The sequence below is a fragment of the Lagopus leucura genome, unplaced genomic scaffold (assembly GCF_019238085.1).
Source record: "Lagopus leucura isolate 7727_CA_CO unplaced genomic scaffold, USGS_WTPT01 Super-Scaffold_100004, whole genome shotgun sequence".
In the NCBI taxonomy this organism is placed as follows: domain Eukaryota; kingdom Metazoa; phylum Chordata; class Aves; order Galliformes; family Phasianidae; genus Lagopus; species Lagopus leucura.
The window spans coordinates 14,318,300-14,343,886 of NW_024962264.1; the positions used below are offsets into that span (position 1 = coordinate 14,318,300).

The window sequence follows — 25,587 nt, forward strand, 5'->3', positions numbered from 1 at the left end:
GCCCAGCCGGCCGCCGCGAGCGGCCCTCGGGGGAAGGCGGCGGGGCGCCGAGGCGGGGCGGCCGTCTCTCCTCCCCCGGCCGCCGCCGCTCCGCCCCGCCTCCCGGGGCTCCCCTGTCAGCTCCGGCGGCCCCTCCGCCGGCGACCGCGGCGGGGGCAGGAGAGGAGGAGCGAAAGAGGCCGCTCGCTGCCAGCCGCCGGCTCGGAGGGCGGCGGCCGCCCCGGCGGCGCGGTGAGCTCACAAGGGCCGCGCCGCGCCCCGGCCTTCGGGGGGACGCGCCAAGCGGCCGGCAGGCACAACGCGGCTCGGCGCCGCGCGCAGCGACAGGAAAGGCGGCCGGGAGCGCTTCGCTTTACTCGGGACCGGGGCCCGCCTCGCAAACCACATTAAAAGCTGCGTTAGATGGGATGCATGTTGCAGCGCTGCTGGAAAGCTGCCGGTCAGGCTGAGCTGCGCAACCGGACTGAGCGCGAGGCGCGTGGCCCGGGAGGCAGCGGCGCTCATCGGGCCGCGGGGTCACGTCTCGAGTTTAACGGGTGGGGCACGTGGGGTTTCATAGGCCTTTCCCTCCCTTAATTACGTGATCGTACGAAACGATAAAGGTCTGAAAACAATTCCTTTAAAAGCTAGTTAAGTACATTTAAAAGGAACGTTACAAATAATCAAATTTCTGGAGTTTTGCCTCGGTGGAAACACCTCTCATTTGAGACACCATTACTCTGCTTTACTGAGGTTACGTAGATACAAATCTGGCCAAACTTAGCACACATTGCTGTCAGTACAGATTTAAGCTGAAAACATTGGAAATAAGTGAGATCTTTCCTAGCACTACATTTACAAATGCTTCTGAAGCACTTTCTGTACAAGTGACGTGTCATTTTTCTTCATTTTTAATCAATAGCAAAAAAAAAAAAAAAAATGCAGTTGAAGTGGTTTGAAAACTTGCTACACCTAGAAGCATTTTTCTTAGCAAGTAAGAGTTCAGCTTATTCGGGTGCACAACATTCACAAGGCAAGGACATGCCAATAGCACATCACAGTGACAAATTCATTTGAAATAATTTGAAATTGCCAGTGCCTAAGAGCATTATCTGCATACATTTACCCCTATGCTTCTGAGGAGTATTTCCCACACTGTCAGTTCAGAACAATTTGCAATTATTTGGTGTTCCAAAGTCAGAGGTTAGACAGAGGCATTGAAGACCACTGCCAGAGCAATAGGAAAGCGTAGAGCCCTACCTAGTCACTGGTAGAACAGCACACCCCTCCCGCTTCCTTTTCCTTCTCTAAGTGTTGGGGAGAAGGCAGCAGGTCTGTAGGGCAGCCAGGACATGAGGAACTGCAGTACTGGCACCTGAAGACCAGGGAAAAGCAGGAAATGGGTTAAGAGGTGGAGGAAAGCTGGGCAGGGGAGCAGTAACATGGTAGCATTACAGAACAGCATTTTACTCATGTCATGGTTTTGCATGGGGAATGACGTGCCTACAGACTATACAAACTTTCCTTCAACACTTAGTAACTTATCATTACAGCCAAGCTGACACAGAACCTGACAACTTAAGATAAAGAAAGCTCCCTGCCCCACCAACTGTAATTACAATCAACATGTATAAAGAAAAGTGACAAGACAAAATAAAAATATTAATAAAAATATGTAGTGTCTCCCAAAGCAAATATATCACAGCAAGAGTCTTTATAATAAAATCTGCTATTTAAAGAGTATCCATTTCAGTTTATATAGCATTCTAGTAAGACAAAGTCAGGCTCCATTACTTGGTGCCAAGATGTCTTTTTGCCATGAAAGGGTGTTTTGACTTTTAAAGAGTAACACAACACAAATGATTTACCTTTGCTACAACACAAGCTCAGTGGTCACGTTTCAGGGGCATTTTTTGGACTTCAGAAGAAAAATTACAGCTCTATTTGACGCTGGTTAGACACATTTCAAAGCTGCTTCTTCCAACTGCAAAGCCCACTTCCCACACCATTTGTCCCCCTCACATTTTGTCAATCTTAGCATGCTGAGGTGTTGCTAGTGTCTTCAATTCTTAGCCACCGTAACTGAACACTGCAACACAATTGTGCCTTGGTTGCTGGACACAGTTGGCAAACTGCAGTTAGATTGACTGCTCCAGTTCCACAGAGCAAGGCACAACAGTTTTCCAGTGTTTTCTTTTTCTTTGTATATAAACATCTGCAAGCCTCAGAAATGAAAGGCCAGTAACATGCACAGCTATCTGTCCAAAGCAGCCTTTCAGCTCGCGTGCGATATTCTCATCTGTCTGAGGGACTACTGCTGCTGATGAAGCCACCTCCTTTCTCCTCTTGAACAACACTCCACCAGCCCAACTCTGCCTTCCCCCACACAGATGGAAGAACAACCATCAACAATTACTTTTGCACAATTCTACAATACATTCTGAGTCCATTACAGCACAGTACACCCTTCTGTGGAGCACAGGAACAAGCAGGAAAAAGTTCAATGAAGCCATGGAGAAGCCTAAAATTAGACTCACAGTGATATCTTAATTAGCTGACAGATAGGAGCTGAATGTAGAAGAACATGAAAGCAGTTACATTGTTTATTATGTAAAGCCTTTATCTTGTGCCTTAGATTAAGCACTCTTCTTATGTTACGGTGCTAGAAGGAATATTCAGGAATTAAAGGGTGACAGTGAGAGTTACTCTGAATTTGTGTTCACAAGGGAAAAGAACACCATGCAACAATTCTGTAGGATTTTTATTGAAAAACATAACATTGAAAAATGATCAAGGTCAGTTTTACAGGGAGTTTAAGATATGCAGAATGGCTTACCTGCCACTGGGATATTTTTCTCAAGCAATTTCTGGATCAAATATCACATTCTCACTTAACATCAAAAATGGTTTGCTAATAATACTTTCTTAGGACTCAGAATTTACTTTTAAAAGCCAATTTTCCTAAAATTAAAACACTGATACATCAATTTTCCCACCTACACAGACCAGCTGATGGCCTCCTGTGTTTGATATCTGGCAGACATGAACCACATACATAATTTCCTTTTTTTTTTTTTTTTAACCTGAGAAATCTTTTCTATGTTTCTTACTGTACTCTATTATTTGGCAACACTGCTTTAGTTACATAGCAGTGGGATTTACAATTGTTGGAGACTGGTCCTTGACTACTTTCAAAAGCCTTTCTCAGAAACAGGAGTTACATTCATACATATCTGCTTCATTGCATAGTACGCCCTTTTGGAAAGTTCAACTCATTAATAACATCATCAGAACACTAACCTCAGGATGTCACGTTCCCATCAGTTGTGTAATTCCTAGTATCGTACACTTTAGAAATATTTATGTTGGCATGTTACATTTGTAGTGTAGAGAAGTTGATTTTTTAAAGCTTAGTCCTGGCCTTATAAAATAATCTTTTTCCTCTTCCATTTATTCACGCCCTGTCCCTTGCCACCAGTTATCTCCCTTTCTTTCACAGCTGCAACAGAAACAGGACAAAGCACATAAATACATTTAAATGTGGCCACGCACGGAGATGCAAAAGATTTGGTGAACAGCCGACAGCCTTCTTGTAAAACATTCTTAGTTGACAGGTGAGTTAGTTATCAAGGTAAAACCCGTAAAACTTTCAGTTTAGTATTCAAGTATTTAATTTTAAAATTCAGAGCTTACATATTTCATTCCCAGTCTTCCAAAATTCAGTATTTTAAGATTTTGAAACATGCTAGTCACTTTACACCCGCTTCCAATACAGATAAAAAAACAACAATGCCTAACAGAAATGATGATAAAAACACCTGAAGCTATTTAACTTCCAACAGAATATCCCTTCTTGTGAATTTTCAGTACATTTTGATGTTAACTGTCTTTGGTTTTCACAAATTGCTGCATTCGGTTTTATCTCAGTTTATCTGACCAGCAATACTAGCAGTTATCAGTTCTGTCTGCCAGACTGAAATTCAAGATAATACGCTGGAACAAACAGAGCTTTGATTGCTTCATGCACTATTAAAAACCATTATGGTAACCATGGAAATCAATAAGGCGTATGATTTGAAAGATACGTAAGTCACGTATCTCAAGAAATACCTGGATTTTTCTGTTAGTTTCTGTGTAACATCAGCCATTACAGTACTAAAATTAATATTGAAGCATTTTCGCTTTCAACTTCCCTGCAAACTTGCTTTAAAAGAACGATGCAGGACATTACCACTACATAGGATATGGACAGCTATCACACACGGCTGATTCATGATGACCTTTAATTTCACTTTACTTTGTTGGCATTTTTGATCCCAAAAGAAGCAGCAACAGATGGGATTTACTTAAATGTGTTCCTAACCCTACCTTTTTCTTTTTTAAAGGTCGGTTAAAAAAAACTTCCAAAAAACAAGAAGTTAATGTGACTGTTTTGATAACCCTTAGTCTCACATAAGTTTTTAACAATTACAATGTGTTTTTGCATATCAGCACTGAATGCTTTTTAAAAAGGACCCCTGCTTTCAAGGAGATGTTTATAGCACCATATAATCTGCTGTTGGTTTATCTGCTTAGAATCAGAGTCTTTCTGCCACTGTTTATCAATAAAAATTATTACATTATTATTCCCTTTAGCAATTTTTTACAAAATCTACTAGAAAAATCTTCATTATCCAATTGAATGTATGTAAAAAAATGAATTACTGGACACTCCATTTAGAGTTATTCCAGTTCTGTAAAAACAATGAATAGCTACATGAGTCTTCCGGAATGGCACCATTTAATTATAAACAGCAGAAAAATGTAATGGATGCATTGAATTAAAATGTCTCCCTCACTCTTCATTCAGGTTTTGAAAGCTTTTCGTAAGATTTAATTCTGCCTCATCCACTGTAGATCATTTTCAATTCAGAATAAGAGAAAATCAGTGACAAACACAAGAGGCAGAGTGCTGGCCAAGCCATATTAAAATGCAGTAGGAATAGCAAGTGTCAGGGAAGCAAGAGGAAAACATGGTAGCTGGAACAAACTGTAAATACACTAAACATAAGACAGAATCTTAGCCCTACAGCAAATTTTATGTTCTATCAATATTTAAATCAGTCTGTTTTCAACAGATACAGAAATAAGAATTTACTCAGAATTTATACATAACGCAATAAAGTAAGAAATACATGAACCATTCATGCACTAACAAATGCTACCATTGCTCTTCACAAGTAAAGCTGAAGCATGTCAGAATGGCACTTGGTTGAAAGAAAAGTAATACCGGGACTTGATCATTTTTTGTATTTGTTACCTACAACATTCAAATTAACTGACCATCAACTACTTAACACTGCAAGAGGCTTGTTTTCCAAAGATGAGTTCCAATAATGGGAAATAAAATAAGATCAGTTTGAATCCATGACGAAAATTGTTAAACAGCATATTTCTGAAGAAAGCGGTCAAACGCATCATAAATTGCTTGCCTAAAGCAGGAAGAAACAAGTTAATTGTAGATCACTTGTATAATTTAGGAAACAATAGACAAAATTGCTGATTTGCATTTATTTCAAAATTAAGCATATCACCACAACTTGAAAATAGCATTCAGTAAAAATATGGCATTTTTTCCTTAATTTATATCTCACTTCAATCTAGTAATATGTTTCAGAAGTTAACCAGACTACTTACCCACCTTTCACAGGAATGCAAGTTTTACTTGATGAGGATTTTTGTATTCAAACATGTCAGGAAGTACGTCAGACAAGCAACATAAATTATTTTTGAGGGTGATGGTTTAAAACAGCAGTAAGCTGGGAGTTCACATATGCTGACCTGGTACACTGCTATTCCTTTCTGATGTTGCCTAGACTTCCTAAATGGGATGTATACTCAGTTGCTAATTTCTTATGTTTTAAAATTAACACCACAAGTATTTACCTTTTCAAAACTAAGGAACTGCAGGTTTATAAATGCATTTTTATAACTGATTTATGTAACTGACTCTAAAAAGTCGACGCCTAGTACTATTAAGGCAAGACTTTGTGCAAGTATCACTCATCTGCAATCAAGCTTATGTCTCAATTCTTCAACTATTTACTCACAGAAGATAACACCTGCAAAAAGGCAGCAGCTGTGTAACACAACATAAGAGGTCACTGCTCAGAAAGTACTTTCTGGTGTCCAGGAAACAAATGAAGAACTATAGGAAAGCAAGAGCGATAATGATGACCCTATTGTCAAAGGCTTAGTGAATGATTTGAGATACATTACACATCATCCTCACTCACAGAACAGAATTGTGACATTCTCTAGGATCCCATCATTTGATCTCACAAGCAGTATTTGGGATTTGTTGCTTTAATTATAGACTCGTTTGTTAGAAGGAAAGTGATATCTCAAAAGTATGGTTTTAAGTTCTGTATTATTTTTATGACTTCCTATCTACCTTACCTAAAGAGTCCTTGTTTGAAGAGGTAGGCACTGACATGACCTCCATTCAGATACCTGATTTCACATCCGGGCCAGATTTCTTGCAGACTGCGCACTCCAGTTCGAGGAATATACGCATCCTCCTTAGCTTGCACAACTATGATTAAACTGGGGTCAACTGGAACTAAAGAAAAACAACTCAAAATTGAATTAATCTAAGATTAGAAAATGATAGAAATACTTTAGCTGAAGATTTCTGCTTCAATATGCTCCTAATTACTAAAAAAATACCAGTAACCTTTAGTCAAATTATATTTTTTAATGTCTCCAGCAATATTTGATGCTACAGTAGAAGAAAATTGTCTTTCTCCTTAAAGACAAGACTCTATAGCATGCAGGTCAGTTCTAAGAGGGCTACCCCCCTTGCCCAGGGAAAATAACTAGAAGATATCTGGAATTCAATAGAGTAGAAGCTTTGTATTATTTTTCCCTCAAAGAGGGGAAAAAAACAAACCAAAACAAAAAAAAACCTTTCAGTATTAGAAGTCAGACAGCAAGTGCAGCATGCTTTTTTTCCTGTTTCCTACTTTTTTTTGCTTTTGTTTGTAGCATGAAGATCCTAACATACTGTTGTACAGACTTACTACTTATCACCACAATTGCACCAATCTGATTATCAACTGGAATAATACTAACAGGTTGTTTAGAAAATTAACACAAAAGTAGAGCACAGACCACCACTCTCTTCAGAAAAATACATGTGGTATGGCAGATAGGGACAAACTAAGGCATTTGCAAGGGGAGGGTCACAAAAAACTTTAGACCCTTTCCTTTCATATATAGTAAATAATGTATAGAAGATATACAGTGTTAAGGTAGATCCCATCTTTTCCTTCCATTTTCCATGAAATCTGAACATTAGGTGGATTTTCAGATCTCCTCCACAGATATATGTCAAGCATACCCTGGCAAGGGATGCAGTATCTCCCAGAGCATCAAGAGACCTGAGAGGCAACTGGGACAAAGGACTACATCACCTTAACAAGCTCACTGAGATCACACATCCTCTTAAATTTCAAGAAAGGTCAGTGCTTTAGCTAAGTGATACCTGGATAAGTGGTTAGATATAAAAGAACATCTGTAATTAGAATAAAGTTTTAATTTTCTTTTTTTTTTTTTTTTCTTTTTAGCATATCTATTTTAAGTATAAATATTTGATTTTAAAAAATAATATTATTTTAACTATTTACATTTGGCAGAGGGGCAATGAATGCCAGAATTACAAAACTGAGGTGAAACCTGTCGGAAATTGAAGCACTTTCTGATACATGTTTGAGTACTTGGTATATGCACAATAGAACCATTCTGTCTTCACAGACTGTCTACAAAAGCCATTCCAAATCTTCATGTCAACTGAACTCCCTCAATCAGTACTAGGAAGAAATCACTTGTTTGCACTGCCTGCAAGCAAACCATTAAAAGTGATTTTTTCTAGATACCAAATTTGGCTTCATCAGATTTAAGACTCACTGGGCTACAATTCCTTCTATATGCTGTGCTTGTCTTGGGAAATGCTATATTCAAACTGCATCATCCCAGAAGGACCAAAGTTTATTCTTACGGGTGTCATTTGTCTTCAGGTATCATTCAAGTTTAACTCTCATCTATGTAGGCTACTTTCTGACTGAAGTCAATACTAGGTTTCTGCCCAATTAGATTTAATTTAATCTGCATGAAAAACCTTACTAGCAGGACACAGCAGATGAATTAGATCTAGATATTAGTCATATCACATAAACACTTTGCTCTTTTAAGTAATATGAATGAGCACTATGTCATATCTGAAAATAGCCACAGCACGGCACAGAAAAAAGGTGCACAGATACTGAAAGGCACATTTTCAACTGACTTGATCATCATTTGGTCGTTAAGAAACAAACCAATCACCAGGAAATTGAGTGTTAAATAGATTTTACAGAACAAGACTCAGAATGCTTTCATACTCCATCTAAGTGACAGCAGGTTTGCCCAATCAGAGAATACCTTTCTTTGCATAGTATTCTAATTTAGTTTTCCCAACTCCATATTGAAACAAATAAATACATACCTGAGAAGTTAGCTACATGAGTACATTCATCCATTACTCCTTTCATGAACCTTAATGATTCTCTCTGTAAAGTGTCACTCTTTGTTCTATTATTTATCCTGTGTCCCTGTTGTATGGTTAAGTTTTTATTGCTGCTGGTTGAAAACGTTTGATTTATGCACTGAATTTTAGGAGCATCTTGCATTAGAAGTCTTTCTGATGAGGCACTTAGAGGACTTCTACTTGTGGTAAAGCTGTGGACAGCTTCTTTAGACTCAGTCTTCTTTGATGAATCAAAGCTGAACATTCTGGAAGCCACATCTATGTCCTCCAGACGATCCACATTGTCAGGAAAGTTTTTAACAAAATCTTGTCCCATCTTGAAAGAATCTGTCTAAACAAAGACAAGTCATTTATTAAGGGACTCGTTTACCTCAGCTAGTTCATGTTAGTCTTCAAATCATACAATAACAATATTCAGTAAAAAGGAGGCAAAGAGAACTGCTGGCAGTACTTGCTATTTTCAGTCTACATGTCACACAGTGAATTAAATCCCAATTGCCATGGCCTTTTGATATTTTAATTCTACATTTGTCAGCTCAAGGAAGTACTTACCTACAGCAATACACAGGACAAATGTTTGTCTCTTTTAAATTCTGCATTAAACTCTGAATTCATGACTACAGTTCGGCAAGCTTACAATTCTGAGCAAATAAATCATAAAACCTATGCTTTTCTCAGGTTTCTGTCTTTTAAAAAAAGTAGCCAAAAGTAAACAATGGTTTTTGTTTTTGTTTTTAAACAGAAAAAGGAAAATAGGCAATAGCAAGAAATATATTTGACCAGATTTGATGTTTGATTTAAAAAAATCTGAAAAATCTACAAATTTACCTCCTCCAAATAATAGGATGTCATAAGCTGAACTTCCTGTAATGTGTCTCTCTTTCTTTCTTTTCTTTCCTCTGCTTAGTCTATTCAAATTGAGTATTTGGAAGCAATTCCAAATTCAAAGGACAAAAATTCATCATTAGATGTGTCAGACTAACAGCTTTCCAGATTACAAAGCCATTTACTGGGATGAATTGCCTGTATTTTCCATGTTTTGACTGAATACATTTAACAGTATGGATTGCATTAACTCTGTAGTAAGTGCTATACTTAACAGGTATTATTCAACTGAAATATTAGGCACGTGTAAACATTTGCAAATAGTGAAAATGAACTTACTCCACAGTATTCAAGCATTTGAATGATTTCTTCTTCGTAAACAGTTTGTGTATAATATTGTTTCTCAAGCTCTCTCCAGTTCACTGCCTTACTCAGCACACCCTGAAGTTATAAACACAAGAGTCCAGTACACAAGCAAAAGCCAAAGACTGTTCTAAAATAATGACATGCAAAGAAAATTGATTTGTTCCTGGGATTTGATTTTTCCAGTGCAGTTCTGGCTTAAGTTTCCAGATAACCCTTAGAATTACTGGAAGCTTTTAAGCATGCATCGTAAGCAAACACACAGGACATACAACCTGTATACAATACAGCAAACACACATGGAAATACATTTCTCCTCAAAGAAATAAAAATAATAAAACACATATTTAGACTGAACTAAACCAGAGAGGACTATCAATGTCGGTCTATTAAATCACTTACCCGGTAGAAGTAGCAAAAACAGTGACTACATTATCATCCAGCTATTTAAGCCAGGCTTTGACCAGAAAAAAGTTTTCAGTTTCCTTCCTCACCCTTCCACATTCAGAAAAGGGCTGCAATCACTGTGTCACGTATCAGTCCTTTCCTTCATTTAGGACATGACCCAGTGAAGTAGCTCAAAGCTGTCTTTGCATCACTTGGTGTATCTTAAGCTTTTTGCCACTAGTTATTAATAAAGGCCAGAAGGCAATGAAATGCCTAACAACAAAGGCAAATGTAGCCAACCCAAACATTTTACCTCGTGTATCTGATCACATTTCACTATATTAATATAAAAATATTGGGCAATTACCGTAGTGAAGACTGCAGAAGCTGTTGACCACGAAAGACATGGAATCAATGGCAAGGGTTTAGGCCAATTTGTCACTGCCAGGGAAGCCATCTAGAATTAAACACAGTTATTATATATTTTAATCCTAAATTCATAATATTTTTGAAGGTATTTTAAGAACTGTCTCATCTCCAATTTATTTATTTATAGAGCATAAAGTAAGTACCACCAAAGCGCTTAAGGACTGGGGCAATTGGATATCCTTCCACATCTTCGGAATTCAGAAGGTTCAGTCTGCTCTTCAGTGATTTCCCCAGTAACAAATATTGCTGTGGACAGGATTAATTTCACACATGAACAGTTTGTAACCACAAGAATTCTGGATGGGGTATTTGTTCTTACAGTTATTTCAAACAGTGACAAACTTTACGCAGCCTTGTCATCAGGCTCTCGCAAGCTTATTTCAAGGCAAAACTAAAGCAAGCTATAAGAAGAACTATTTAAAGTTTCACACTTTTGAATTTATATTCTAGAAACAAAACACAGACGAGAAGTAATTCAGTATGTTAATGGGACTGTTTTCCTGTCCTTCAAAATCTAAATTATTGTTTTTAAATCAGGACATATTTTGGTAACTATTCTGATCATGTCAGAAATATTGGAGAAAAGCTCAACATAATAAGCAATGTAAAATCCCTCCTACAAAATATCCCATGTTTGTCCTAGACATTCTAGTAAGTAGACTTATACAACTTATATAATTTTATTCAAAATATTTTTAATAATAAAAAGGGACAGAAGCATCACATACATATGTTACAATAGTCAGAAAGCCAGATGTCTTTGTCCTCAGTTCCAGCTCTCTCCATCGTTAGAACTGAATTAATGCTATTTCCTTTCAGTTACAAAATACATTCTAAAGACTGTTTCAGATTTGTTAGAACGAGTCAAAAATGTATGCTTCTGGACTAATGAAAAATATTCCAAGAGAGTTTCCAAGCTTACTTTCTCTGATCTTGCCTCTTGCTATACTCATGCTGCATATGACAACTGGTATAGGATACAGCACTCTGTCATTCCTACAGTATTCACCTAGAAGCCTAAGTAGTAGCCTGCTGCTAACAGAGGACACATCCGTTTAATAATTACAATCCAGCTTATAAATAAGACAGGGGAGATACGTTTAACACAGAAGTTGTCTCATCAGGATGATATTTAAGTGAACGTAAGGTATTTTAAACATGCATGACATTTAGAGTTGTAAAATCGTGCTTTGGAGGAAAATTATTTTTCTTTCAGTAGACACTATCATTGAAATTATCTACTTAGTTCTTGACAAGAAATAAACTGAAAGGGATCATCAAAATGGAGGTACGTTGTTTTAATTGGCTTTCTATACATGTATTTCAGAGCAACATGCATCTGTGGAGACAAGAGTAATACTGTGCATTAGGATTTCAAGCATCTTACTGTGAATACACCACTGTTTCAGTTGTAACATGCACAGTCACATATAAAATGTTACCCACCACACTCCAGAAATCCTCACTAATACATATCAAAGACGAGGAAAAACATTGAGAACAGACCCAACACCAGAAGTCACGAAAGTTATGGTAGTTACGGTACCTCTGCAGAGAGAATGCATTTCACTCATTGCATTCAAAAACAACTTTGAGAAGAATGGAGGAAAGGAAGTTAAACAAGCAATTGATCAATATGGATCTTCTGTCAAAAAAGATTTTTTCCCCACTGGGATAAAAAACAACTATGTGAGAAGATATTCATTCGAAGCCTCAGAGAAGATGGCTGACCAAGGTTGCTATGATTTGTCAGTATTTACCAAGGATTATACTAATTCAGGACTACTGAGCATGAGAATTGCTGACGATTTTTCTCATGACTCTTGATATTTATTTTCAAGGCCTTCAGAGAGGAAAGGTTAAAAACAAGTAGAAATGCTCCTTCACACAGGTTAGGAAAGGTTATTCATAGAAAGCCCACAGGATGCATTCTGTAAAAACAGTTTATGTGCCCAAAGCCCTCAGTTCAGATCCCTGAGGCGCGAGGATAATTCGCTCGTGAAAGAAATAAAACAAATTATTCCCATGTGCTAAAAGATCAAATGAGAAGTGAAAAAAAAATGTACTAAACAGGAAATATGAAAGCTTACATGTCCTCCCATGGATATTCCAGTCATCCCTAGCGGTCCATAGCCTTCTCTCTCTAGCCAGTGCAAAAGAGCTGCCGATTCTAGAACAAGAGCTCCTCCCATCACAAACAGGTCCGAGACATTTTTTAAACATGACCGTCTTTTCTCCCCAGAAAAGGAAAAGACAGGATTTATTTTCTAAGATTAGATTTTGACATCTGTCATCACTCTACGCATACTTTCATACAAAGCCTCATCACATTCCCAGAGAATTTTGGATCTTAACTCCTGTTGATTCAACATAAGAAGCAAGTCCAGATTCTCTGGCAATTTTTCTAAACAAGGACCAGGAACAGACACCTGCTAAGCTTCTAACATCACTCACCACCTGGTCGTTTAGAAACAAGTATTAGCAACGTTAGAATCTCATTAGCAGTAATCTTCTGTGCTGTCAAGTTATAATGGGTATTTTAGAAATAGAATCAGAGCAGTTCAATCCTACGCATATACTATCTCAAACGCAGAAAAAAAATCCTTTTTTTCCTTTTCCTCCTCTTATTTACCTGTTTCACATCACTGAAAAATTGCACACAACATTTGAAGAGCAATCAGTATGCCAGCTTTGGAAGAACTCAGCAGTGTCATTGTAAGAATGAAATTGTAAAGTGGGAAGTTTGTCACGGTACTGAGAAATTCATGTAGTGTACTCTAAAGCATCAAAACAAAGGAAACAAAAAGGAGAAAGCTATTCAGCTGAACCATCAGAGCAACTCTCAAAAAGTGGAAGTATTTTACAGAGCAATTAACATACCTCTAAATAAGGAGAAAGAAATATACTGTGCTAGTCACAGGAGAAATGAATACAGTTGCTGCAGAGCAGCTAACGTAATTCCTTCTGACAGCTTTGTTATGAAAGATTCATCAATCCTCCATAGCTGCTGTATTTACTAAGCACTGTTACTACTGCGTTAACTAAAAACACTGCTGCTGCTTTGTAAGCTTGTATTGAAGACTGACAGATATTGCTTGGGGTATTTGACTGAGCACTTGCCTTTCAGAGAATCCTTGTCTACATCATTCATATACTAAGCTGTCAAGCTAGGACAATAGAAAAAGGAGTTAGAAATATCCTCACCAAATTACTTTTCTGCATCAATTACTGAACTACAAGGAAAAGCAAAAACAAACCTTGACCTATTCCAGCACACATACTCTTGTCCCTCTCCTATAATCGTATACCTCTAAATGCAATATATTTTTTAAAAGTGTTTTTCCTGCTTAAAAAAGTAGTTTTTATAACAATCAGCTGGCAATTTTGAGTTTTCTTTTGGTTTTTACCTTAAAAAAATTGGTTCTTACGTCAAAATAAAGTTCTGCACCTGCTTTGAAAATAAACTTAGAAACCATTTCTGGCATTAGAATTTTCTCATTGCATTCTTTGAACAGGCTAACAAACGAGCAACTCATTATGTCTTACTGTGGTCCTTTCGAAATATCTAGAAAAAGGTAAAGCTGAGATACGAAAATAACAAGATCAACTGTGAACAAACTCATATTTGACTGAAATAACTGCAGCATGCAGACAAATACAGTAGCTGATCAGGAAAACAAACTGTTGCTTGCATTCACACTTGTCTCATTCTTACACTGCAATGCCATCTTATGCAAACTTTCACAATCACAGAGATCTCTTAACACAAACAGAAGTAAAGTAGCCCAACAAAGGCTGATGATTTTATGTTAACAGGATGTTTGGGATTTCATTTTTCTCAACATGCTCACAAAGTTTATATTCATTTGAGCTTCCTGAAGGAAAAAAAAAAAAAGTAGTAGTATTTTGACAAGACTGTATTTTGCAATACTTACATTTGATCCTTAGGTTTTCTGCAGCCATGTAGAAGTCTCAAGTTAAGGAAAGTAAGAATTGTCTACATAAAAATTGGCAATTAAAATAAAAAATAAATCACATAAATAGCACAGTGATTAATTATAATTTGGAATTTAAATTCCAAATGTTTAACTGGAAGTAAATCATATTAAATACAATTGGATTATGTAATTTATAACATTAGGTTTTACTTCTACCAGCTATGCAGGTATAAAGAAAGTATAACCTGAGATTCTATGTAACGAAATGTGGTAACATTGTTCCAAAGGTTGCTGATGAGTTGATGGAAACTTCTACTCCAAAACAGATCTTAAATGCCAAGATAAAATTTCTCATAAGCATTTGAAAAAGGAAAGCAAAGGAAATAACATTCTTTTCTGTCATTAATACGTCCAGAAGTCATGCAGTATGATGCAGAAAGAATGCACAGTTTTCACTCTGCCATGACTATACTAATCAATCACATTAGTAAGCTTGATGATGAATGGGAAAACAGATTAATGCCAGAACTTTCACTCTGATGACCGCACTGAGGAGTTGCAGAAGACGCTTTCAGCAAAATCAGAACGTGTAACAGTAGCACGTTATGCTGTATTCCACCTCGTGTCCCATTCTGTGGGTTCCTACCCTGTGGAGAAAACGCTGAAAACTGCCTCAGAATCCTGTTTTCCACAAAAGGATATAATAGGGATTTTCCAGCAATAGGGAAGCCATACAGGCTTCTTTTATCATTGGACGAGCCATTAATGTGCGCCTCCTCCAGAAGTGCTAAAGGTAAGATGCATAATCATAAGAAGATCAAATCCAATATTTATTTTCTCACTAATTCATTTCACATTTTACTTACATGATCCCCAGTGCCTGCTAAATGAATGCATACAGGTCTGTGCTTGTTATTCCATCTTCTGGGTGTTATGAACTGAAACCTACGAGAAACAAACGTCAAAGTAAGAGTATCTGTTGCTTCATATAAATAAGTTTAAAAAACAAACAAAAACCGACACACTCTGTGACACACTCAGGCAAATTGCTGATACAGCAATATCATCTTTCATAAACACATCCAGCAAAGAAAAAAATCCAAGAGTATGACAGTATAAATTCCAGAGACCAAAAGAAGTCAAGCAGAAAGATCATGCTCCTAAAACAGACCACTACCTCATCATCACAGTTCAGATTGTGCAGAGCAGAGAAGTGGAACTGCAGATAAAGAGCTGCCTGAACATGAATGCCTAGCTCTCCTAGGCAATATTGCTATTTTTCTCCTGAGGGCACAACAGCTGAAACTGAAGAATAAGGTGAGCAAAACGTTTACATTAAAATGAAATATAAACAGTTCAAAAAACTCACAAACACAAAACAATTTTATACAACATCTAATGCCTTCTGCTGCTACACAGAAGTTAGTTACAGGAAACGTATTGGGAGACAAAAGATACATAATTTCTAAGGCACTAATATTTTCTCCACAAGATGGAGCACAAACCTACAACTGAATTACATTCAGGAAAAAAACAACAAACAAACAACAAAAAAGCAATGCATGACAATTTTAAGGGAAGTTTCAAATCTCTAACAGTACTACTGCCCAATGCAATGGCATAACATAGCCTCACAGTGCAAAGGAACACAAGAAAACAGGCAGTATACTAGATTTTCAGTTATGGTACTAATTAGGAATGCCTGAATTTGTATGTTCAGCCTTTAAGATAGTAAACAAAGCTTGGGGAAAAGAAAACAAATGCCATGAAAGTGTTTGCTTTTAGTTTTGACCTAAAAATTACACTCTCGTTTTCTCAACTCCAAAGCAGTTTTAGTGCCAAAACAGCAAAAATGCAATCTAGTATCTTGACTATTACAGATTATTAAGCTTTCTGAATGGGTGGTTTTTTTTTTTTTTTTTTTTTTTCTTGGCAAAGTGTAACAGATTCTCTTGCTGCAATTACATTCACTTATATCTGTACACAGACAGTATTTTTTTTTATGGAATTTGAATGGTTCCTTCAAATACAATGTAAGGGGTTTCTTTTATAAAAATAATTTCTCTTGTTCTGTATAAAACAAACAGCTCCTGTCCAAGCTCTAGTAACCTTGATTTCCAGCATCATCTTTGTTCGGAAAACAAACACATTCCATAGTCAAGGGCAATATAATTTCTGCACTCAAAAACAAACAAACCAATCCCACAAGACTTCAGAATAAAATCCTGTGACAAGCAGTCAGGTAATCCCAGGTTTTAACTTTTCTCACTGTGGCTTAAGCTTTTCATAAAGAGTTACATCATCCACCCATCCACTCTCAGCTAAGATTAGACTTAGTTTTCCATGTTATTACTAGTAATAACAGAAGCTCTCCTCTAGTCATAGATAAATTCTCACATAATTACAGCAAAACTATCACACAAATAAGATTACTTGAAACTTTAAGGTCAAAACATATTCCAACATGTAGGCTGGAAAAAAAAAGGCAGTTTATTTGCAGATAATTGGTGTAGCAATATATTGGCTTCATGGTAAAACCACTGATGTATCATTTTCATTTCTCTCCAGCAGTAGCTTCAGAAAGGAAATACACTTGATTTCTCCTACCTGGCTACAAGAGACTCAACAGGCAGGATACCCGGAACATAATGAGCTAAAGGGGAAATGAAGTGCCCCTCCAGGATTTTACAGTCTGATTGTTCCTCAACCTGCAGAAGGAATGATACATATCTATCAACACAGCCAAATATTTTCATGTTTCCTTATAAATGACCTTTTAAAGAACCAAGTAATAATCTCAAGCTGTGCTGCTCCAGTAGCATATATTTCAATTATATAAACCATGTTTTGAGCCTTTTTTGAGTTTCAGCAATTAAAATCTGATGCTCTCCACTCCCAGTTATTGACTGAGAAAAAAATCTAAATGCATCTGAACAACCACTACTTCAATCTTACAGCTTACTTCAGTTCTATTAATAACAAATATGATCACCCACTCTCCTACCCCTTCCAACCAAGCTTTACTTTTCTGCCATTGCCTCCTAATTCTACTCGCAGTGGCTCAAAAATTAATTGTGAAGTTTATTAATTTCACTTTACTGGTGAAAGCATTTAGCTTGCCACATAAATGATCACAAGTGTATTTATTTGACTTAAGAACTATTGGCTTTTTCTGACCCCTTTATTCACACTTCCTCGGTTGAAAAGTGTTCAGGGCAAGGATTGCTTACATCTGCATTTCACTTGAAACCATAGGGCCTCCTTTCTCTAACCAGTCTGGAAATTCACACTACATTTATTTTGCCACTACAGCATTATTACATCCTTCACAGAAAAATTCTAGTATCCTTTTCTTGATAAGAGCAACAGGGACCACACGTGAAGTTACTTCATGCCACCAGCTAGAAAATCACCGATGAGCAAAAGGAAGGTGAGTATCATCAGGAGTGTATTTATCACCCTATATGCACACAGTCCCTAAAGCAAGTTCCCAATTGACAGTCCCAGAGGCAGAACATCCTGTAATAACATCAGGAAAATAAAGATTCACATATATCAAAATTCAAACTTCTACTCTTTAAAATCAATCTGGAAAGGACTAAATTTATTTCACGTTTTTGTACCATTAGGCAAATAAATTTAGTTAAACTGTATCCTTTGCATTTACATACCTTGTCAATAAAGACTGGGTAATCTCTTGAAACCAGTGTCTGGCATTTTTCCCTGTTTCCAATAATCTTTCTGAATTCAAATATTCTGTTGAACACAAACAAGTAAAGAAAAGATTCAATTTTTAGTCTATTTAAAATATTAAATCTATAAAAATATCAAACATTTACAGATCAGTCAGACTATGATGGCACAGGTCTGTAAGAACATTTTTAAGTTAAAAAGAAGGGGGAAAAAAGTCCACATATTGCTAGAGCTTACACAGCTTTTAAATAGTATTTTAAGCCTGATACCTAAAAAAACTACTGCCATTTTTCAGAGCTAAATGAAGACATCGGAACCCCCTACTCTTACATACCCTTGAAGACAGACTGGGGAGATATGGACAGAAGGGGGAAAAGGTAAAACCACCAACGTCAAAGTGTCAGTGGCTCAAGGTGTAACTGCCACAAGCCATATTCAGTGAATTTCACAAATGACAGAAATTGGAGTGTGAGGCTGATAGCCGGATACCTTTCAAAGCCACCTGGATAAGCTGGAAGAACAAGTCAGCAAACACCCTAAAGCTCAACACAATCCAACTGCCAAGTCTTGCATCTAGACCTGTGCGACAATATAAGCTAGGTACCACCCAGCCAGGTAGCAGCTCTACAGGAAAGGGCATAGAGCTTCTGGCAGTCAGCAAACTGAACATGAATTTGCAGCATGGCCTTGCAGCTCTGAAGACCATTGGTATCGCCTCAGCATTCAGCAAAAAGGCAGACAGAAAGTCAAAGGAAGAGACCACCCTCTACTCAACACTCATAAAATGACATCTGGAATACTCGGCCCAGTTCTGGGACCACTGTCCTTAAGACATGCTGACATATTCCACAGTTGAGAAGAGTGCTGCTAGAATAACTGGAACACATCATGTATGAAAAAAAGAATGAAGAAACCAAGTACACACGGCCTGGGGAAGGGAAGGCTTAGGGGCAAACCGAGCTGCTTCCTTCTGCTACTTAAATGGGCTACAAAGTATTGCAGAAGATGAAACAGAACTTAGCACTGTGGTAGAAGGTGAAAGGGCAAAACACAGCGGAGTCCTAGCGGAGCTAGGAGTCACTAGTTCTTACGTCTCTAAACACATGCAAATATATCACCTGATAGAACTAAAACAGCAGATTTGGATGGCCAGTACAGAAGAATGGTACAACAGGAACAACCCATTCACCTTCCTAAAAGCAAAGAAAGCCACCAAACAAAGCAGTTTATCACCACACCAAAATTGCTGTCCTGTATACCCTGCTTTTCTTACACAGAATATAGCACTAAATATTTCTAAGAGTAAGAGTATAGATATGAGACATGAGTATGGAGGATGAACTAAATGCAAAGATGTTTTGCTTGACACTAATTCTTACAAAAATACATGTACATATTTTCTCTGTAGCCTGGAGAATACTAAACCTATTGAAAGGAAAACCTTTTACACGTTGAGGAATTTCAACCCTTGTTAATGAGCTGAGGATAAAGAATTAGGATACAGGTCATCACATCGATGGTGTGCTCAGCAAATCTTCAGATTACATCCAAGTCAAGATAGCCAGTGACATCAGACAATCTCAGTTAACGCTAAGAAATCTCATAAATTGTTCTAATGGGTTTTCATAGTGAAAACAAACAAACACTATCACTATTCCCAGCATGATCAGCATGCAAGGGAGTGTACTCCCTCCTCCCACTGGTGTGAAGAGGCAGTGTTCTCTCTTTCTTCATCTGGGTGAAGACAAGCTGCCAGGGAACAGCTTGTCTATCCACCCAGGGGTAGCACGAAGAAAAAGTTCTTCCTCTTTTCAGATCAGCAGGCCAGTGAGTCTGTCCCATGTACTGCTTACAGCTTTGGATTTCACGCCATTCCTCCAGCTCATGAAAAGGAGGAGCTCTGGCTGATACCATCATTTCTGTTTGACACGAGTGGTTACCCTTGCAGACCCCTTACAGCTAACAGCAGAATTAGTCAGAAGTTACCCCACAGACTAAGTGGGGAGAAAAGATGGGGAGAAGGGTCAGTGAAACACAGTTGAGTCCTCCAACCTAAAAGTTTTCATGGAAGGGGTTTGATAGACATTCCATTTCAGACAAACACGCACAACATACAATACAGAAATGCTGCAGTCACAACCAAGTGAACTACACATTTTTGCTTATTCTAACAGAACTGCATTAATGTTTTAAAAATTCAACAATTTTGTTCTGCTATTGAGATAAATCAACTAAGGAATGAGATTGAAAAAACAAACAGCCTGCACGACTCCATCACTCTCCACAGCAAACAAAGCTTTTGTTACAAGTTTCCTTCCTTGATTTTCAAACACATACAAATTAGCTTATGCAGTAGAGATTTATCATTTCCTATTTGCATACTACATGACACAGAATATATTCATTCACTTAAAGGTTAAAACAAAAATAACAATTAAAATATGCAAGTGTTTAATTTTCAAGTGTTACTCACAGTTCGAGAAAAAAAAAAAAAAAAAAAAAAAGCAAATATTTAAAAATTCATTGGTAATTCTCTTATTTTAAAGACACCAAAAAAGAATCACAGCATCATAAGGGTTGGAAGGGACCTCTGCAGATCATCAAGTCCAACTCTCTGCTAAAGCAGGTTCTCTACAGTAGGTTACACATAAAAGCTTCCAGACGGGTCTTCAATATCTCCAAAGAAGGAGATCACAACCATTCTAGGCAGCCTGATCCAGTGCTCTGTCACTCTCAAAAAAACCCCAACAAAACAGCTTTTTTCTCATACTGAGATGGAACTCCCTGTGTTCCAGATCACCCCACTGCCCCTTGCCCCTCGCTAGGCACCACCTAAAAGTGCCCAGCCTCATGCTCTGGACAATTGCCCTTCAGATACTTCTAACCGCTGGTAAGATCTCCTCTTAGAAAATGAGCTCACTGCTTTGGGGATGAGAGACATTTCTGAATACACCTTTCCCTTCTAAAATGCATTTTTATTCAGCCATTACAGAAAGTTAGTGAGATCATCTTCATGTTAAACAGAACAGTTCCTCCGGAAAGAATTAGCTAGTTTTCTTCTTGGTCAAGACTTTTGAGAGCCACTACTTAAAATGGGTTGGTTTATATTCAAAGTGAAAAATGCGATTGGACACACACATTCTCTCAAGAAAATCCTCTTTAAACAGAAAAACATTTCAGAGATCCCTTTAAGACTTCTAAATTCAGTTACTCCCTCAGTATGGAAATACACGATATCCTGACCATAACAAACTTCAGCATAACTTTTCAAAAAAGCACACAGAAGAGCACCGGTATTTTGTTTTGTTTCCTTTTAATATCAAGGACAGATTGTGCTATTATTATTTTTTTAAACAAGTCACCTCTTCAGATCCTCTGGCTTTCCCCATCCTCTGATGAAGAGTTTAGTGAGGAGAAGCTTTCTGTACAAGACATCTAATTTACTTACACCCATTAGCAGCAAACTGACATCTAGAAAAAAGAACAGGTAAAAACAAGGCAGTTAAAGGGGTTAACTTGAGGGGCAAGTTCATTGCTTATTAGTCTAAGTTGGTTCTTATTCTGGTACCTGTTTCAATGAAAAGCCATACCACTTTATTACAAGGAAGTTAACCTTGATACTCAGGTCAATTCTTTGCCTTTTAAACAAAGCATAAAGGCAGTTAACACAAATTCTGCCTTTGCTTTTAAAAAAAAAAAAAAAAAAGAAGTGGAATGTAGCAGTAGGAATTTGACACACCTAAGAAACCAGAAAGTTATCACATTATTGATGAAAAGATTACAGAAGAAGCACATGAGGTCACAGTATTACATCTCCAGCCTGTTCTAAGCGTATTTTACTTAGACCAATAAGAAGAAAAGCATTGATCTCTACCCCCTGTCAATATAGCGATAATGGTAAATATTTTTCAATCCAAATGAATTTCCATCAGTGCGTCTCAGAATGGAAACCTCTTCTTTTAACCCTTCCTTTCCAATTTTCCCCAACTCATTTCTTATGATTTTGAAAACAAAGCTCTCACTACCTTCAGAGAACAAAAGAATTGAAAAAAAAACAACAAAACACACCATCAGAATCCTTTCACCAGCATCATTTTTTTTACGCAGAGAATGGATTAGCTCAAATACAACTAAAGCCAACAAGGCTTTAGGCCAACTCTGTCTTACTTTCAAAGCAATACTTACTGAAGAGAGCTTGAAGTCACTACTGTGCTCTTCCAATAAGGAAGGAAAACAAACAAACAAGAACAATCTGGTTTCTTGCTCAGCAGGATACGGGTTATTCAATGAAAATGAGGTCCAGAGTCTGCCCTACACCTAAGACAACAAAAAAATACAATAATCAAAGACTTGGTTAATAAGTTGCCTTCACCTACCCTACCCTGTAATTTTTCCAGATGCGTCTATAGTAAAAGGCCTGAATAACTTCACAACACCCCCAAAAAATGTGATTTCGTTCATGCTTCTCATGCTGATTCCAATTAAATTTATTCGACTGTATTTTAATATGGTCATTCCGAACTTGTCTGAATGTAATGAGTTCAAAGTGTTGTTAGATTAATACATTCCTTTGCTCTCCTAAAAACAAATAATCAATACTTAATACATCATTAAGACTCAAGATACCAAAAAAATAAGCAAAAAAAACCCTTTAATGCTTATCAAAAGTTAATAACAAAATTGAATAGGCTAGTGCTAAAACAAGCAACCCATAAAGTAATATTCTGTCATTATATGACAGAAATAAAAACATACTATCACCAGAAACTTTTATTTTAACACTGCAGAAAGCATTAGGTGTTACTCTACCAGCCTATCTCAAATAGCTGATTCATATCTGCCTGCTCTAGAAGAATAAATTACTTTGGTACTGAAATACACACATGAGAAACTCCCGAACAAGGGAATATTAAGTTACGCAATATAAGCTATAAACCAACATAAATAACATAAATACAACAACACAAGCACTGGTAGCTGGTATCAACCTCAAGTCATGTATTTTGGTGTCAAAACAGATAGGTGGGGAAAGACAGAGAGGAATCTTCCACCACAGACACGCTACCAAAACCAAGCTTTTTACAAAGAGATCTGTGTACAGCTATCTTCTTCTCAACTGAAAGAAACCACTGAAAATTGGTTCTTAAAATTCTAGTCACCTTTTGATTGTAATGAAGTAATGAAGACCTTGCCCAGTCTTCCTGCTCTTTTTCACACAGTAAGTATTTCCTGGTACCAGAAAACCAAAGGAAAACTAGCACCCCACAACCTTGTGTACTCTTCTCTGAAAAAAAAAGTTTCCTCTCGCAGTCTTCAATTCAAGCTTTCCTGAGAAAAGATCCCAAAGACCACCATCTCGCTCCTGGCAGAATCTGCCAAAGCACAGCAAACCTGCTATCAGAAGCACTGTGAGAAACGGGAAGCAATAGCTCAGCTTTGGAGGTGACCAGCAATATACTGTAATGATATACTAGCAAAGGGGGGTTCGAATTTGACGATCCTTGGGATCTCTTCCAAACCAAGCCATTCTATGATTCTATGGCTATGGAGACAACCACCCCATGTGCTGTAGGGATGTCAGCCTCCACAAGGCACCTCTGCTGCTTGGAGCAGGGAGACAGCTTGGGATGTTCCTGATGCTGGGGGAAATCAGGGAGCAGCTGGCCTGAGAGAGCATCCTGCAGGCTGAGAAGAATGGGCCTGAGTAATACATGCAGAACAATCTGTGAGATGCGCTAACCCTAGAATAGCAGTTACATCACTGCACTGCTCACCAGCAGTCGTGAAAGAAGTTTGAATGAATGCTTTGAAGTCTTGCAAAGCAGCCTGGAGATTTTTAAATTCTTTCCATAATAAAAACCAGGGAGGAAAAAATGACGAGGAGGATTTAGCCATGAGTTCAGACACTGGCATGAGCTCTCTGTTACAATAAAGGAGTGCCAAGGTTCCTAGAAAAATACATTACATTCAAATGGAACACTGGCTGAGATGAATGGGTTGTTTCATTCTTTATTCTACTTCATTGATTAAATGGAGTCACGTAAGTAATTCAGGAGATTTCAATAAGAACGCTTCAAGACTAAGCTACTACTGGAAAGAGTGCAGAAAACACCACAAGAACAATTCAAAGGGTATAAAGAACGCTGTATGGAACTCCTCAGAAATATCACTGAAATACAATAGCAATGGGTGGGACAAAACTTCAGCCACTGCCCATCGATGTCTACAGGGAAAGAGGAATACAAATACCTCTCCTGTCACAAGTGGCAAATGCTATTGATGTGGCTAAAGATTTATTACTGCAGAGCTTAAGCTCGAAGAAACAACCATAGAATCACAGAATGGTTTGGGCTGGAAGGGACCTTTAAGACCATCTAGTTCCAAACCCCTGCCACAGGCAGGGACACTTCCCATAGACCAGTTTGCTCACAGCCCCATCCAGCCCGGCCTTGAATGCTTCCAGGGAGGGGGCAACAAGATCCCTTTGAAAGTCACTTCAGTTGGAAATCATGACCTGAGGAAGATGCTGCACAGTTCTGCAGGCCAAGAGCCAGCAGCTGTGTTCTGAGCATACAGCCAGTGCATGGCTTACACAGGAAGCTTCACAGAACTGTATTTCGAAACTGAAATACAGAAACAGAGATACAGACACGTTAATAAGCGGCCTGCTAAAATATCCTTTCATTTTAGAACATAATCTCACAAAGAAAGCAACAAGAAATCCTAGATAGACTATCTATAAAACTACAGGCTAGATTCATTTCTGAAAGGCTTACTGGGAGCCTTGAACTTTTCCCGGCCGTGTTACTTCAATAAATAAACAAAATTCTCTCTTCCAACTAAGATCACGCTCCCCCCCCAACAGCAGAAAAACGCCTTCAAGAACAATAAACGAAGAATTCCTCACGACGAGTCACAGACGAGCCACACAGAGATCTCACCAGCCTGGAGGCAGAACAGCGCGAGATAAACATAGCGGCCTAAGCCAGGAGGCTCCGCTGCCTGCGCCGCTTCGTTCAGCCCACACGCGGGGTCCGACGAAAGGCGGCCCGCAGGCGCCCACCACCACCCGGCGGCTCAAAGTCCACGAGCGGGAGCGGCGCTCGGCGCGGCGAGGAGGCAGCTCGCCCTGAGGCGCGGCGGGGACGCGCGCACCTCACGGCCCCTCGGACGCCCGCAGCGTGCAAACCGCCAGCTTCCCCATGCTCGTCCCCTGCGCGGGAAGGTCACTCACCCGACGGCACGGCGCTCCAGGCGCTCCTCCCGCATCCGTTGGGCACCGCGTGGGGAGGGACGGATCGAGTCGGGGTAGGCGGAGCGCGCAGGCGCCCGGCGGGCACCCGGTGTGAGGCGGTTCTTCCCGCGGCGCGCGCCCTCTGGCGTCGGGCCTGGAGGAGTGGGAGGCGG

At 38.5% G+C, this 25,587-nt stretch overlaps 1 protein-coding gene across 5 annotated transcripts; it reads right to left on the reverse strand.

The window, feature by feature from the left end:
* Positions 1-2,711: 2,711 nt before the first annotated feature.
* ABHD18 (abhydrolase domain containing 18) lies at positions 2,712-25,493 on the reverse strand. Of its 5 annotated transcripts, XR_006178848.1 has the most exons (15): positions 25,122-25,258; positions 22,366-22,497; positions 21,543-21,651; positions 18,159-18,243; positions 17,095-17,195; positions 15,354-15,432; positions 15,190-15,274; positions 14,485-14,512; positions 12,640-12,778; positions 10,488-10,577; positions 9,710-9,811; positions 8,504-8,876; positions 6,418-6,580; positions 5,302-5,450; positions 2,712-3,478 (listed from the first exon to the last, which is right to left on the reverse strand). XR_006178848.1 is itself a non-coding variant. In XM_042871037.1 (14 exons), the coding sequence occupies exons 3-14, from the start codon at positions 21,632-21,634 to the stop codon at positions 5,399-5,401; spliced, it is 1,389 nt and encodes a 462-aa protein (XP_042726971.1). In that variant the 5' UTR covers positions 21,635-21,651; positions 22,366-22,497; positions 25,415-25,493; the 3' UTR covers positions 2,712-5,398. The 5 variants fall into 5 exon arrangements, 4 of the variants coding, with proteins under 4 accessions (XP_042726971.1, XP_042726970.1, XP_042726972.1 ...); XM_042871037.1 differs by lacking the exon at positions 25,122-25,258 and adding an exon at positions 25,415-25,493 and having other exon boundaries at positions 2,712-5,450; XM_042871036.1 differs by having other exon boundaries at positions 2,712-5,450.
* Between the last annotated feature and the right edge of the window lie 94 nt (positions 25,494-25,587).